This window comes from Babylonia areolata, chromosome 32, assembly GCF_041734735.1.
Source record: "Babylonia areolata isolate BAREFJ2019XMU chromosome 32, ASM4173473v1, whole genome shotgun sequence".
Taxonomy (NCBI): Eukaryota; Metazoa; Mollusca; class Gastropoda; order Neogastropoda; family Buccinidae; genus Babylonia; species Babylonia areolata.
The window spans coordinates 2837785-2853509 of NC_134907.1; the positions used below are offsets into that span (position 1 = coordinate 2837785).

At 45.9% G+C, this 15725-nt stretch overlaps 1 protein-coding gene across 2 annotated transcripts in view; it reads left to right on the forward strand.

The window, feature by feature from the left end:
- LOC143276620 (uncharacterized) overlaps positions 1–15725 on the forward strand; it is a 79033-nt gene that overhangs the window by 5318 nt on the left and 57990 nt on the right. Inside the window, exons 1-4 of one of the 2 annotated variants that reach the window (XM_076581233.1) lie at positions 4117–4401; positions 6765–6997; positions 14180–14425; positions 15085–15192. In XM_076581233.1, coding sequence (XP_076437348.1) covers positions 4389–4401; positions 6765–6997; positions 14180–14425; positions 15085–15192 — 600 coding nt within the window. In that variant the 5' untranslated portion in view covers positions 4117–4388. Of the gene's footprint in view, positions 1–4116; positions 4402–6764; positions 6998–14179; positions 14426–15084; positions 15193–15725 lie in introns of those variants that run through there. The other variant, XM_076581232.1, reaches the window with a different exon arrangement.

A 15725-nucleotide genomic window follows, 5' to 3' on the forward strand; every position in this document is an offset into this window, starting at 1 on the left:
CATGATCACTTCTTGTCTGTTGCCACTTCCGGAAAAGCTGGTGCTTTTTTCTCACTGAAGCGAGTGTGTCCTTGTTCATCCAGCTTTTCCCTCTGCGTCCTGATGATCTTGACTGTGGTGTTGACTTTTTGACAGCTGATTGGAGTTTCTGTTTGAAGACTGTCCATTCTCCGTTCACATCAAGTCCCGTGAGTTCTTCATGCCAGTTCACTTCAGAAAGCTCTTGTCTAAGAAGATCGAAGTTTGTCCTGGTGTAGTTGAAGCGTGTTACCTTCTGAGCCTTCTCATATGCACAGTTGAGGCTGATGATAAGCACGAAATGGTCACTTTTCCCTATTCCAGCAGTAGTGTGGATATCGCTAATTATGTCGTCTCTGTTTGTGAAAACAAGGTCCACTGTGTTTGATTTCTGACCTTCTCTAAAGCGAGTTGGCTGTGTCTGATGCTGGATCAGAAAGGCGTCTTTAGTCGCTTTCAGGAATTGGGAAGCATAGTGCGTTGGTCCAGCAGTACTACTATCCCTTCTCCAGTCTATGTCTGGGTAATTCATATCACCCATTATCAGTAGGTGAGAAGTCCTCAGTAGTCCGGCTGCCTCTATGAGACCATTGAGTTTCTTATTGTTGTCCTGTGTACTGTTTGGGCTTCTATAGACCAGTCCTATTGTGAGCTTGTCAGATCCATGGAGTTGACAATCCACAAACACTGCCTCTTCCAGGTCCTGTGTATTTAGATCTTCACAAGGTGAAGGTTTCAACTCACTTTTCACGTAAAGCACCATACCTCTTCCTGTTTCCTCCAGGTTGTGGTACAGTTCGTACCCTTCAAGTGAGAGTTCACATACCTGTATCTCGTATCTGCAATGTTTCGGTTTCACCTCTGTGATTCCAATAATGTCAGGATGATGTATGTCAATCAAAGCTTGTAGTTCTGCTCGCTTGTTCATCAGCTGGTCTGCATTAGTGTAGAGACATGTGCAGTTCCTTAGCACATTTTCAGATTGGCGAGAAAAAGTTGAACAAGAAACTTGATTTGAACTCAAAGATGTGTTTTTTTCCTTTAAAACCTTAGTAGGGGGATTGTCAGAAGAAACTTTCTCTGAGTTCACCCTCGAAAAACAAGAAGTGTTTTTAAAACTATGTACATGTTTTTTCCTTTTCATTTCTAGCTTGGCTTGTCCTTCCTCTGGGAGTACTTCCCAATGTTCACCACTCTCCCCCTTCTCCGGATCCACACAGCAATTTCGTCCCCCGACTGCTCGGATTGCTGTCTCTTGCTTTTCAGTTCTTGAAAAAGTTCATCTTCCTCCTTTCTTTCCTGTGGAGTGAGGTCTCTCCTTACAGCTATTTTCGTAAACAGTTTTGTGTCTTCATCCCCTTCTCTTTCTTCTTTCTTGGCTTTGTGGAAAGCCCTCAAGACTTCATCCCTCACTGACTCACATGAGAAAGTCAGCCTAAGTGGTCTAGTTTTTTTACCATCCTCATCCATCTTTCCAATGCGTCTGTGTTCAACCGGTTTGTGTGCCACCCGGATTTCTTCAAGAAAACATCCTATCTGGTCACTATCCTTCTGTATTATGTCTTCTTTGTTCATCAATTTGCTTTCAGGTAGCTTGAACACCATGATGTTGTTCTTCCTTCTGACTCTTTCATCAATTTCTTGTCAACCTTCACGGCCAGCTTCTCTACTTCTTTTTCAAGATGCAGTACTCCTCCTAAGTATTTGGTTGCCACCTTGTTGCATTGCTTTGAGCAGTAGAAATGGAGCAGGGGTAACTCCTTCATGCTGTCTTTCTTAATAAGCTCATAGGTATTGTCATCCACATTTTCACATGAAATATGGTACCAGATCTCGCAGAGTTCACACTGCAGAGCCTTGTCTTTCTTTGTTAAGTTAGCGGAGCACATGCCACAGTCATCTTTTCCAGTGGCTACACTAGATCCCTTTTTTCTAGCTTGTGCTTGTGACATGGTTCGGCTTGTTACTATCACTTTATGAGAGCTTGATTTACAAGTACAGTGAGCTCCTCTTCAGGCTTGCCACAAATTGTCTCATGCGTAGAATAAAGACGAAAAAGTCACTCACCGGTCTTCAGGTATGTGTTGAGTGTTATACAGTGTGCTCGTTGTACCGTTGTAGGGGGTAAGGTAAGCCGAGAGGTGTAAGAATGAAGTGCTTGAGTGGGATCGCTAAGCATCGATGTCCGCCATCTTGTGTCGTCGGCTACTAGTCACTTCAAAAATCAAAAAATCAAAAGTCTGTCTCTGGAATCACAATTTCGCCTGGCAATCTTACTAATTTGCACTTCTACGGTCTTTGAAAAGTCTCTGCACAATTTGGAGATCATACCATTCAAATAAATCATTTGAATCAGGATGATTTTTCGTCAAGTGAACAAGAGAGACACCTGAAGCTAACATCTGGACAGAGATAATCTCTGCACGGGATTAGACGCTGGTGTTGAAGACACCTCCTGGGCATGCATCACTGCTTTCCGGTCAGCCAGTGTGGCGAACGTGCTGGTCTTGCTTGGAGAAACTGGCCACTGTCCCGACCACTTATTTTTACTTTCGAATTCGGGCAATGAAAACGTGGTTTCAATGACAGCTCGAGCAGTCGAGACTGCCACATCCATTTTCAACGACTTTTTGGAGCTGTCGTGGATAAATGTTGTAGCTAACAGAAGCCTGAATATTGTCGAATCCTTTGCTCGATGTTCTGCTGCCTGCAAATGGGCGAAAAAGTCGATATTTACAACAAATCGTGTCATGTATGGGACATGGAACAGTACACGCGGCACAACCTCACTCCTCTTTGCTACAGTGAGAAAAGACTGTCATGAAAACGATTAAGACGGGAGTGTGTATATATACACAAGTTTGGGTCAGTACTCGTAATGAAACTTGTGTCGATTCTAAACGCCGGTATGTCCGAGTTCGTGGGGCATTCCATGCATCAAGCAATGGGCTTGAAATAGAAAAATTCGTAAAGAAATCGGGAAGCTTGTCGCTGTCATATCTCCAGGAGCGGACATGCGCGAACGGGACGTATAAGGCAGTTCGATCGAAAGCGGTCAGTGTACGCCATCGCCAGGTTATTTAAAGTGAAGACGGAATGAACTGTACCATGCTTCGCGAGAGGATGAAAACAGAGTGGGGGACGAGACAGTAGGTTGACCCTAACATGAACATGACTGAAAATGATAAAACAGCTTGCATGAAACACCGTCATGTGTGTGCGACGTCAAAAGAGTGACGGCAGTCTCCTGTGGTGGGTCCGTTCTTTTCGGCCTGTTTCGTTGTACGTCCTTGCTGTATCGGTTCCGACAGCACTGACCGGGTACACGTGGAAACCGCACACCATTCCCTGTATTGCAGTGCTCAAATGCGTTGCACAGAGGACTTCACATTAAAAAGTGAGCGGGACTGGTGGAACTGACCTTCCTTAACAACGTGCTGTGCAGAAAAGTCACATACCGAAATAGGAAAGTGCATTTTAACGGCCGAGTCAGTGTCCGTGCTGAACTTAACCGTTTCAATTGGACAGCTGCACGTCCCTTTCTCGTCAGTGATGCTTGCGCCGGCTGTGAATGTTCAAGTCAGCGATTTCACGTGTGTATGTGTGTGTGTGTATGTGTGTGTGTGTGTGTGTGTGTGTGTGTGCGCCGGTGTGTGTGTGTGTGTGTGTTGAGAACTTTATGCCGTGATTGTCCGTGGTGTGTGTTAGACAGCTTGTTTCCTCGACAGCACGCGTCACATACGTGTGTGCTGTGTCCTGTGTTGCATGTCAGTGTGCTCCTGGCCTTCCGTGGAGAACTGAGGGCGAGACATAAAATATTTAGCTCCACAGATGGCCATTCTTTCCGTACGCACACAGTTGTTCATGTTACGTTCGGAACCCATCAGTTGTCTAGTCCTCCACTCTTGTTTTCATCCTCCCGCTGAAACACGGTGCAATGGTTCATTCCGCCGTCTTCACTTCAAGTACAAGATTGTCAGTGCACAGTAACCTCTTTCCTACGTCCCCTTCGTGCACATCCACTTCGGCAGACAGGACAGGTCGTGCATGTACAATCACAACATTCCTTCAGCATGTGTCTGGCAGTGTACAGTGACAGCTTCATTCCGTGTTTGCCAATGTGTCCGTATAGTTGCCGCGGGGGCTCAGGCTGACTTCATTCCGTGACTTATGATGATGTGCGTGCCAGTGTACACTCACAAGTTCATTCCGTGATAATGTGTGTAGGGTTGACAACTTCATGGTTCCGGGATTGTGTGTGTAGGCACTGACACCTGACTTCATTTCGTGGTTTGGTGCGCCGACGGTGTACACTGACAATTTCATTCCGTCAGAGTGTGTGTGGGGCTCTGCGCAAAACATGTGGATTCATGTACTACATCGGTAAGTACAATCGCAAACCCAGTCTTCAAATTGGAAGGTCAGCCGTCATTACTGACTATTAATGACCTGTGTGCGCAGAGGCGTAAATACCTAGCTAAAACCTAAGTAGACCTATCTTTTCCTCCGGAGGGGGTGACAATGAGAAAGAGCATGCATACATACTCTCTCCCACCGTCACTCGCAGCGTCCCTCCGGGGGAAAAAAAAAGAAAGAAAAAAAAAAGGGGTGGGGGGGGGGGGGGGTGACTAAACTGTGATCTTGTTCAGCTCCCTCTTGAAAGCTGCCAAGGAGGGAGCCTCTGCTGCTGTTGCAGGCAGGGAGTTCCAGACGGGGATGGTTGATGGGAAAAAACTGTATTTATAAGGGTCAGAGGAGGAGCTAAGATGGACAAATTTGTGTCGATGATTTGATCTTGTTCTGCCGGATCCTTTCTTGAGAAATTTGTCTGGAGGGATGTCTACAATGCCGTTGACCATTTTATACATCAGGGTCAGCCTTTGTCTGTTCTGCCGTGATTCGAGGGATTCCCATCCTAGTTCTTGCAGCATGTGTGTTACGCTGCTGGTCCGCCCGTAGTCACTGTGTACATAACGTGCTGCTTTTCTTTGCACCATTTCAATCTTGTTCTTTTGACCTTCTTTGTACGGGCTCCAGACTGATGAACAATACTCCAGGTGCGGGCGTACAAGAGTTTGGTAGGCATTGGCTTTGGTGGTTTTATTGGATGTTTTTAGATTCCTTTTTAGGAAGCCTACCATGCTATTGGCTTTGTTGGTGACTCTTCTAACATGTTCTTTCCAGTTTAGATCATTTCTTATGTCGACGCCGAGATATTTTGCGCTGTCAACATGCTCGAGGGTGTGCCCTTTTAATTTGTAGTTGTAGCTGATGGGGTTCCTTGATGTTGTACAGGTAAGGACATTACATTTTTCTGGGTGGAATTCCATTCCCCAACGCTGTTCCCAGTCAGACACCCCTGTGTCGTCGTGCACTGTCGTTTTCAGCCTCGCGCGAACTGGACTGCACACTTCATTCTAATTACAGTTTCGAAGTGCACAACTCAATACCCCGAAAGCAGCACTCCATTTTTAGACACCTTTCTAATGTGGACAAATTCATTTTAAAATCCTCTTCTATAGTCGACAAACTTACATATATATAATTAACATTTTTACCCGTTTTGGAGTTTTTCACGTATGTTTTGTACTGCCGACGGGTGATTTCGAACTGACCCATGGGTCCGATTTTTTCTTTCACTTTGCGTATCCCCCATTCTTTCCAAGCCCCTTGCTAGGTGCATGGAATGCCCCAAAAAGCATCCCTTTTTAGACACCTTTCTAATCTCGACAAGTTCGTTTTAAAATCCTCTACTATAGTCGACAAACTTATATATATAATTAACATTTTCACCCGTTTGGGACTTTCTCACGTATGGTTTGTACTGCAGACGGGTAAAAATGTTAATTATAATATAAGAATGTCGAACCAGAGATGGTGCACAACTTCGTCACAAGCCGGTATACCCATTTGGGTAGATTTGATTTCTGACTTCGACACCGAAGAGTACACGGGTAAAAATGTTAATATTGCTAATTAAGTGGAAGAGCTGATGTCCTCTGTAAATCATGGTTTTATTTGCCTCCAGCTATTGTTCAAGATAATACATCATAAACTGTGTTTTTTTGCAGGATGTTTTTCAGATGTGTTAGTTTTCTTTTTAATGCAGTTGATTTGTGTATGTGATTGTGTGTGTGTGTGTGTCACTGTGTGTGTGTGTGTGTGTGTGTGTGTGTGTGTGTATGTCTGTGTGTGTGTCCGTGTGTGTTTGTGTCAGTGTGTCTGTGTGTGTGTGTGTGTGTCTGTATGTCTGTGTGTGTTTGTGTCAGTGTGTCAGTGTGTTTGTGTGTGTAAGGAAAGTCTTGATATGACCCTGTGTAGTGGAGTGATGGCCTAGAGGTAACGCATCCGCCTAGGAAGTGAGAATCTGAGCGCGCTGCTTCGAATCACGGCTCAGCCGCTGATATTTTCTCCCCCTCCACTAGACCTTGAGTGGTGGTCTGGACACTAGTCATTCGGATGAGAAGGTCCTGTGTGCAGCATGTACTTAGCGCACATAAAAGAACCCACAGCAACAAAAGGGTTGTTCCTGGCAGAATTCTGTAGAATTAGAAAAATCCATTTCGAAAGGAAAAACAAATAAAACTGCATGCAGGAAAAAAAAAAAAAGGGGGGGGGTGGGGGTGGCGCTGGCACTGGCGCTGTAGTATAGCAACGTGCTCTCCCTGGGGAGAGCAGCCCGAATTTCACACAGAGAAATCTGTTGTGATAAAAAGAAATACATATACAAATAATGTTTTTTACAGCTGACCAGATTCTATCAGCGGAGATGAGTGTCACCATTGCCAGCACCACTCTGTACGAACTGAACAAAGCTGTGGACGACCTTCAGGATGGCCTCAGTCCCCCTGACCTTTCCGTGGGCGTTGCCGACAACGGAGACCAATCAGGGCCGGGGGTCAAGGCCACCGAACTGGAGGAGTGGAACTTCCACCTGCAGCTTGTGTTGGACGTCATCTCCAAGGCTCCTGTGCTGGTGGTGAGGATGAAACAGGAAGTTGTATTGCATTGTATTGTGTTGCTTTGTATTGTATTGTGTTGTGCTGTGTTGTATTGTATTGTGCTGTGTTGTATTGTATTGTATTCTGTTGTAAATGTATTGTATTGTGCTGTATTGTATTGTATTCTATTGTAAATGCATTTTATTGCATAATTTTGCATTGTATTGCATTGTATTCTATTGTTTTACTCTTTTGTCACAACATTATGTCTCGGTGTGAAATTCTGTTTGTTTTGTATAGTTGAAATTCTGTTTGTATTGTATTGCATTGTATTATATTACATTACATTGTGTTGTATTGCATTGTATTGTATTGCATTGTATTGTTGAAATTCTGTTTGTATTGGTGGTGTGTCCATCGAGATCGATGATGACCATCGTTGTCATCCAGATGGGGGATGGGGGATGGGGGGAGGGTGGTGGTGGGGTGGGGGGAAGGATGCTCATGAATCTATCTGTGAGTGCGCAGATGGCTGAATAGTCCAATCTGCGCACGAAATGTTTGCTGACAGTTGGGGCAGACAAAGACAGGCATATCATTGTCAGGGAGCTTGTTTGCCCGTGACTTTCTGGCCTGCCTCTTCTGAACAGCTGCAACAGTCCTGTTGGCCTCGCACAACCTGGCGCCTTTGTGCACAGCAGCGCGCCATTTGTCACGGTCCACTGCAGATTCCTCCCAGGAGTCAGGGTTGATATCAAACGCTTTCAGAGAGACTTTCAGAGTATCTCTGAAGCGCTTCTTCTGACCTCCGTGTGATCTCTTCCCTTGTTGCAGCTCGCCATAGAAGAGCCTTTTGGGCAGCCGATGGTCTGGCATACGCGCCACGTGTCCAGCCCAGCGAAGCTGGGACTGCATCAGGATGGTGAAGATGCTGGGAAGGGTGGCTTTTGCGAGCACCTCTGTGTCTGGGGTCTTGTCTTGCCACTTGATGTTCAGTAGCTTCCTGAGGCATGTTGTGTGGAAGTGGTTCAGCTTCTTGGCATGTCGTTGGTACACTGTCCAAGTTTCGCAGGCGTACAGTAGTGTGGGGAGAACTACTGCTCTGTAGACCTTTAGCTTGGTCTCAAGACTAATGCCTCTTCTGTTCCAGACATTTGCATTGAGTCTACCAAAAGTTGCGCTTGCTCTTGCAATCCTGACGTTCACTTCATCGTCGATGGTCGCATTTCGTGACAGTGTGCTGCCAAGGTATGTGAACCGCTCCACCGCACGGAGTCTCTGACCGTTGACTGTGATGTTGGGCTCAACGTAGGGTTTCCCTGGGGCTGGCTGATGGAGAACTTCAGTTTTCCTCGTGCTGATGGTAAGGCCGAAGTTCCTGCTGGCAGTGGCAAACTTGTCGACGCTGAGTTGCATGTCAGCTTCAGATCCAGCGTTGAGGGCACAATCATCAGCAAACAAAAAGTCTCTGATGATGTCTGTCATGACCTTCGTTTTTGCTTGAAGCCTTCTGAGGTTAAACAGCTTGCCATCTGTTCGGTACTTTAGGCCGATTCCAACATCGCCATCTCTGAAGGCATCAGTAAGCATTGCAGAGAACATGAGGCTGAACAGCGTTGGAGCCAGGACGCAGCCTTGCTTGACACCATTTGTGACAGCAAAAGGAGCAGATGTTTCACCATTGTCCTGGACTCGAGCCTGCATGCCTTCATGGAATTGGCTGACCAAGGAAATAAATTTCCGAGGGCATCCGTACTTGGCCATGATCTTCCACAGTCCCTCTCTACTCACGGTGTCGAAGGCCTTAGTGAGGTCGACATAGGTGGAGAACAGATCAGCATTTTGCTCCTGACATTTCTCTTGCAGCTGCCTTGCAGCAAACACCATGTCAGTGGTTCCGCGCTCTTTCCGGAATCCACATTGGCTCTCAGGCAAATGACCTTGGTCAAGGTGTGCTGTGAGGCGGTTAAGTAGGATCCTGGCAAGTATCTTGCCTGCGATGGAGAGCAAGGAAATGCCCCGATGGTTATCACAGGCTTGCCGGTTCCCCTTTCGCTTGTACAAGTGAATGATACATGCATCTTTGAAATCCTGGGGGATCGTCTCTTCTTTCCACATGAGTGAGTACAGCTGATGAAGCTTCTCAGTCAGCACAGTGCCTCCATCCTTGTAGACCTCTGCTGGTATGGAGTCTGAGCCAGGTGCTTTGCCACTGGATAGCAGACGGATTGCTTTCTGGGTCTCAAGAAGTGTTGGCGGATCGTCCAGTGCTTCGTTGATGGGGACTTGTGGGAGACGGTCTATGGCTTCATCATTTATGGAGGAAGGGCGATTTAAGACACTGTTGAAGTGCTCAGCCCATCGTTCGAGAATGTTCTCCTTCTCGGTGATCAAGGTATTCCCATCTGCACTGAGGAGGGGGGATGATCCTGAGGATGTGGGGCCGTAGACTTCTTTTAAGGCATCATAGAACCTCTTCATATCGTGCCTGTCAGCATATCCCTGGATCTCATCAGCTTTGTCACTCAGCCACTTATCCTGCATCTGGCGTAACTTTTGCTGAACAGTCCTGCGGATGGCATCATACGCATCCTTTTTTGATGTGGACTTTGGGTTGCTCAGGTGGGCTTGATGCAGACGGCGTTTCTCATCCAGAAGCTGCTTGATTTCATCACAGTTTTCATCAAACCAGTCTTTGTGCTTTCTGGTCATGGGTCCCAGGGTCTCTGAAGCTGTACTATAGATCAGCTCACGCAGGGTCCTCCAGTCAGACTCCACATTCTGGTTGTCCAGAGAGGCGGATTCCAGACGATCTTCCAGCAGCTCCACAAAGGACTGTTTGATGGTGATGCTTTTCAGCTTAGCGATGTTGAGCCGTTTTGGAGCCTTCTGGCCTTGGGGGCGTCTCTTGGGTTGGATTCGAATATTCAACTTCGAGACTACAAGACGATGGTCTGTCCAACACTCGGCGCCGCACATGGTCTTTGTTACACGTACATCTTGCCTATCCCTTTTCCTGACGATGACATAATCGATGAGATGCCAATGCTTTGAGCGAGGGTGCATCCATGACGTCCTGTTACGGGTGGGGAGGCAGAAAACTGTTGGTTATCAGCAGTTCGTGCTCTGCACAGGTCTGAAGCAAAAGCAATCCATTTGGGTTGCAGTGGCCCACACCGTGCTTTCCAATCACTCCATCCCAGGAGATGTAGTCAGAGCCAACTCTAGCATTGAAGTCCCCAAGAATGATGAGCTTGTCTGCTTTAGGGATGGCAGCAATGACAGAGTGAAGGTCCTCGTAGAACTTCGCCTTCACTTCATCCGGGTTGGTCATGGTTGGGGCGTAGGCACTGACAATGGTGAAGGTGCTTCTGGCCAGATGCCAGTGGGAGTTTCATGGTCATAAGCCTATCGTTGACTCCCTTTGGGATTCCAGCTAGCTTGCTGACAAGTGCTGTTTTTACTGCAAAACCAACGCCAGCCTCACGTCGCTCTTCGCTTCCTCGTCCACTCCAGAAGAAGGTGTAACCAGATCCCCGTTCACAGAGCTCGCCTTCGCCTGCAAGCCGAGTCTCACTCAAGGCTGCGATGTCGATGTTGTATCTGGCGAGTTCGGATGCAACTAGTGCTGTTCTCCTTTGGGGTCTGTCCGCGTTATCTCTGTCCAGGAGAGTCCTTATGTTCCAAGCACCAATGGTGAGAGGAACGATCCTTGTTTTTTTCTTTTCTTTCTCTTTGTTTCGACCGCTGATGTAGGGTCCCCGCCAGCCGCGGTATGCTGGCCAGGGTGATATGGAGCAGGCAATTTTTAGGGCACCTTTTCTAGCCCCTTCCTCATGCCAGGGAGGTGAGCAGTGCATTCCTAAAGAGGGCTGCTCAGACGCTCAGACGGCTGCCGAGCTCCATCGCTGCTCCTGTCGACGAAGAACGACCCTATGGCCTGAGCCGCCTGCGTGCAGGTCTGCGGCTGCGACTGCCAGTGTACCCACACCTGTCGTTTCGTCGCTCGCCTGTCGCCACAGGACTTGGGGGTGATGAAAAGAAGGATGAAAGGTCATTTTGGATGACTGATGACTTGCGCGATGAGTTTGTTTAAAGTGAAGAGGAGTTGCGCAACGTCAACCTCACTCTCTCGTCCGGGTCCACCAATTTCCAGTGGCAAGACTAAGTCGAGACGACTGGAGGATGAGCACGGATGCAGTGGATGACCAAGATATCCTTTCGGTGTCTCATCTTGCTCTCTGCACTCCACAGTGCGTTGCTGTAATCGCCTTCCTCTCCGTTGAACCGATAGGTTTCTTCCGCAGATTCTGCCGGATCCAGACTTCGCATACATGGGTAGACACACCCCGGAGGCCAACTGCGTGTGGCATGCACACAGCACAGTGGAGCTAGATGGCCGTCGGTGGCTCTCCCGAGCCGACGCCCTTTTATGGATCTCCATAAGGGTGTCTAGCCACCCGCCTCACCAGTCCCAGAAGGGAGCGGTGGAAGTGCCGGTTTAGTCGTCGGCAACCCGACCCTGAACAGGTTGTACTGGATTACAGGTTACCAGTAGCAGATCTAATGACCTGACCTGACGCTTTCTTGTTTGTCTGCAAGATTTTTCTACAGAATTGCCGGGGACGGTTCTTTTGTTGCCACGTCTCCTCTTAACAACTAGGCAGATCTGCCTGATTATTTGTATTTGTTTGTATTTGTGTTTGTATTACATTGTATTACAATGTACATTGTGTTGTATTGCATTGTTTTATATTGTATTGTTGAAATTCTGTTTGTATCGCATTGCATTGTATTGTAATTTGTCTTACATTGTATTGTATTACATTGTATTGTATTGCATTGTATTGTAGTTGTTTTTTTGTAGTGTACTGTATTACTCTTTTGTCACAAGAAATTTCTTTGTGTGAAATTCTGTTTGTATTGTAATTGTATTGTATTGTATTACTCTTTTGTCACAACATATTTGAATTAAATTATTTCTCATTGTGAAATTCTGTTTGTATTGTATTGTATTGCTCTTTTGTCACAATAGATTTCTTTGTGTGAAATTCTCTGTATTGTATTGCATTGCATTGCATTGTATTGTATTGTAAGTACTATATTATATTGTATTACTCTTTTGTCACAACAGATTTCTCTGTGTGAAATTCTGACTGCTCTCTGCAGTTCAAGGTTGCCTGGTTTTTTTCGCTTCTTCTTGTTTGTCTGCAAGATTTTTCTACAGAATTGCCGGGGACGGTTCTTTTGTTGCCACGTCTCCTCTTAACAACTAGGCAGATCTGCCTGATTATTTGTATTTGTTTGTATTTGTGTTTGTATTTTTTATCACAACAGATTTCTCTGTGTGAAATTCGGGCTGCTCTCCCCAGGGAGAGCGCGTCGCTACACTACAGCACCACCCTTTTTTTTTTTTCTTTTTTTTTTATGTTTATTTGTTTTGCCTATCGAAGTGGGTGTATGTTACTTAAACGTAATTTTAGAAGAAAATTTCCTTTTTTCTACAGAATTTTGCCAGGAACAACCCTTTTGTTGCCGTGGGTTCTTTTACGTGTGCTAAGTGCATGCTGCACACGGGACCTCGGTTTATGGTCTCATCCGAATGACTAGCGTCCAGACCACCACTCAAGGTCTAGTGGAGGGGGAGAAAATATCGGCGGCTGAGCCGTGATTCAAACTCTGATTCTCTCGCTTCCTAGGCGGACGCGTTACCTCTCGGCCATCACTCCACATTAGAAAGCAAGTATCCACAGGCTCAATTCCTATATATGGACATGGATTTGTATGCCACCCCCCCTTCCCTTCCTTTTATTCCCCTCCACCAGACCGTGAGTGTCAGTCTGAGTTTTAATCATTCGGATGAGATGATAGACTGAAGTTCCATGTGCAGTGTGCTCTGAGGGCATATGTGAAAGAACCCACACAACAGAAGAGTTGTGTCTGATGAAATAACGTTGGAAAAGCTACTTTACAGTAAAACAACAACACTTACAGACAGAAAAGAAGAAAAAAAAGGTGGTACTGCACAGTGGCAGTGCTCTCTACCCAGGGAAAGCATCCCTGATTTCACACAGAAATCTGTTGTGACAAAATGTAATACTGATTGATTGATATGGATACTTATATAGCGCCTATCCTCGGTCGGAGACCAAGCTCTAAGTGCTTTACAAACACGGGGTCATTTGCACAACAGGCTGCCTACCTGTGCAAATTGCGCCATTGGGCGATCATCATTCGTTTCCTGTGTCATTCAATAAGATTTCAGGCACACACACACACACACACACACACACACTCAGACAAACATGTAACATTTAACATTTTACGTGTATGACCATTTTGTTTATTTACCCCGCCATGCAGGCAGCCATACTCTGTTTTCAGGGGTGTGCATGCTAGGTATGTTCTTGTTTCCATAACCCACTGAATGCTGACATGGATTACAGGATATTTAACGTGCGTAGTTGATCTTATGTTTGCGTATACACACGAAGGAGGTTCAGGCACTGGCAGGTCTGCACATATGTTGACCTGGGAGATCGGAAAAATCTCCACCCTTTACTCACCAGGCGCCACCGAGATTCAAACCTGGGACTGTCAGATTTAAAGTCGAACGCTTTAACCATTCAGCTATTGCGCCCATCGTAATACAATACAATACAATACAATACAGTGCAGTGCAATGCAATACAATACAGTGCAGTGCAATGCAATGCAGTGCAATACAATACAGTGCAGTGCAATGCAATGCAATGAATGCAATACAGTGCAGTGCAATGCAATACAGTGCAATACAATACAGTGCAGTGCAATGCAATGCAATGAAATGCAATACAGTGCAGTGCAATGCAATACAGTGCAATACAATACAGTGCAGTGCAATGCAATGCAATGAAATGCAATACAGTGCAGTGCAATGCAATACAGTGCAATACAATACAGTGCAGTGCAATGCAATGCAATGAAATGCAATACAAAAAAGTGCAACAGAACACGATACAATACTTCAGTACAGTACAATACAACACAGCAGAATATAATAGAATACAACACAATCCAAATTATTGCAGTACAGTCATGCATGTTGCTGTTGATTGTTGTATTGATAATCTATCATTCAGCAAATGAAATCAAAAGGATGTCCGAAAGAAGTGTATGAAATGTGTGGGGGTTTTTTTTTCCTTCCTTTAAAAATTTTTAAAAAAAATGTTTATACACAGTTGTACAGGCCACATTCGTACATCACCACTGCTGAAGGAAACTGCCCTCCACCCTCCTCCTCCTCCTCCACCCCCACCCCCACCTCCACCTTGTCACCAACGTTACGCCTGGGCTACTTCACCAGTCTGAGCCATTTGGAGATCAGCCGTGTGCCGATCCACTCCATTCAGGACTTGCTCAAAATGAGGGAGAGGCTGCGGACACTTGTTGTCGTCAACTGCCATGCTTCCAACTTCCGTCTACAGGTTACTGGGGTGTGACTGGGTGTTGAGTGTGTGGGTGAAAAAATAGGATGGATGATCCAGTGAAAAAGCAAAAAAAGAAGGAGGAGTAGGGAAAAATAGCGGGTTGGAGAACCTCCCCACCCCCCACACCCCTCCCTGAAAAATTCTAAAAAGTGTGTTGGTGAAAGGAACGTCTTGGGTGTTTTGTGTGAGTGAATTTTGGTTTCACTTTCAGTGTTTTGAACACACAGATACAAACTCACACATGCACAACCACACACACAACACACACACACACAACACATACACACACACACACAAACACACACACACTGTAGATATATATATGAACAGAAGAATGTGTGGAGTAAAACATGTGCAGCTGACACGCAGGTCATGGTAGTCATTGAAAAGGAAAATATTTTTGATGGAGTGTGCCTTCATGTGTGCGTGTGTGTGTGTGTGTGTGTGAGTCTGTGTATGCATGTATATGGGTTTTTGTGGGGTGTGTGAGTGTGTGTGTGAATGTGTGTCAGTGTGTATGTTGTCAAGTCAAAATTTATATTTGAAGATGGTAATTCAATAAGCAAAACTGCTTTTCTTTACAACACTGCTTTTGTGTGTGTGTGTGTGTGTGTGTGTGTGTGTGCATTTGTGAGTGTGTGTGTGTGTGTGTGCAGGATGTGCTGGAGATGTGTGACCAGGAAGTGTCGGTGCCCATGCAGTGGGCCGTGCTACAACACCTGTGCGTCCGCAACAACCACCTGTCGGAGCTGGACGGGTCTTTGGTCAGTCGTCGTGTGGTGTGGTGTGGTGTGGTGTGGTGTGATGTGGTGTAGTGTGGTGTGGTGTGGTGTGGTATATTGTGGTGTGGTTTGTTGCATTGTGTTGTGTTATGTTGAATTATGTTGTGGTGTGGAGAGGTTTCTTGTGGGGTGGTGTGATGTGTGGTGTTGTATTGAACTGTGGTGTGGTATATTGTGGGGCATTGTGTTGTATTGTGTCATGTTGAATTGTGTTGTGGTGTTTGTTGTGTTATATGGTGTCACCATGTGGTGTGATGTGTTGTTGTGTAGTGTGGTGTGGTATAGTGTGGTGTGGTGTGTTGAATTGTACTGTGGTGTAGTGTAGTTTGTTGTGGGGTAGTTTAGTGTGGTGTGATGTGATGTGTTGTGTAGTGTCATAGTGTAGTGTGGTATATTGTGTGTCTTGTGCTGTATTGTATATGTTGTATTGTGTTGTATTGCATTGTATTGTGGTGTTGTGTGGTTTGTTGTGTTGTGGGGTGGTTTGGTGTGGTGTGTATTGTGTTACATTAAGC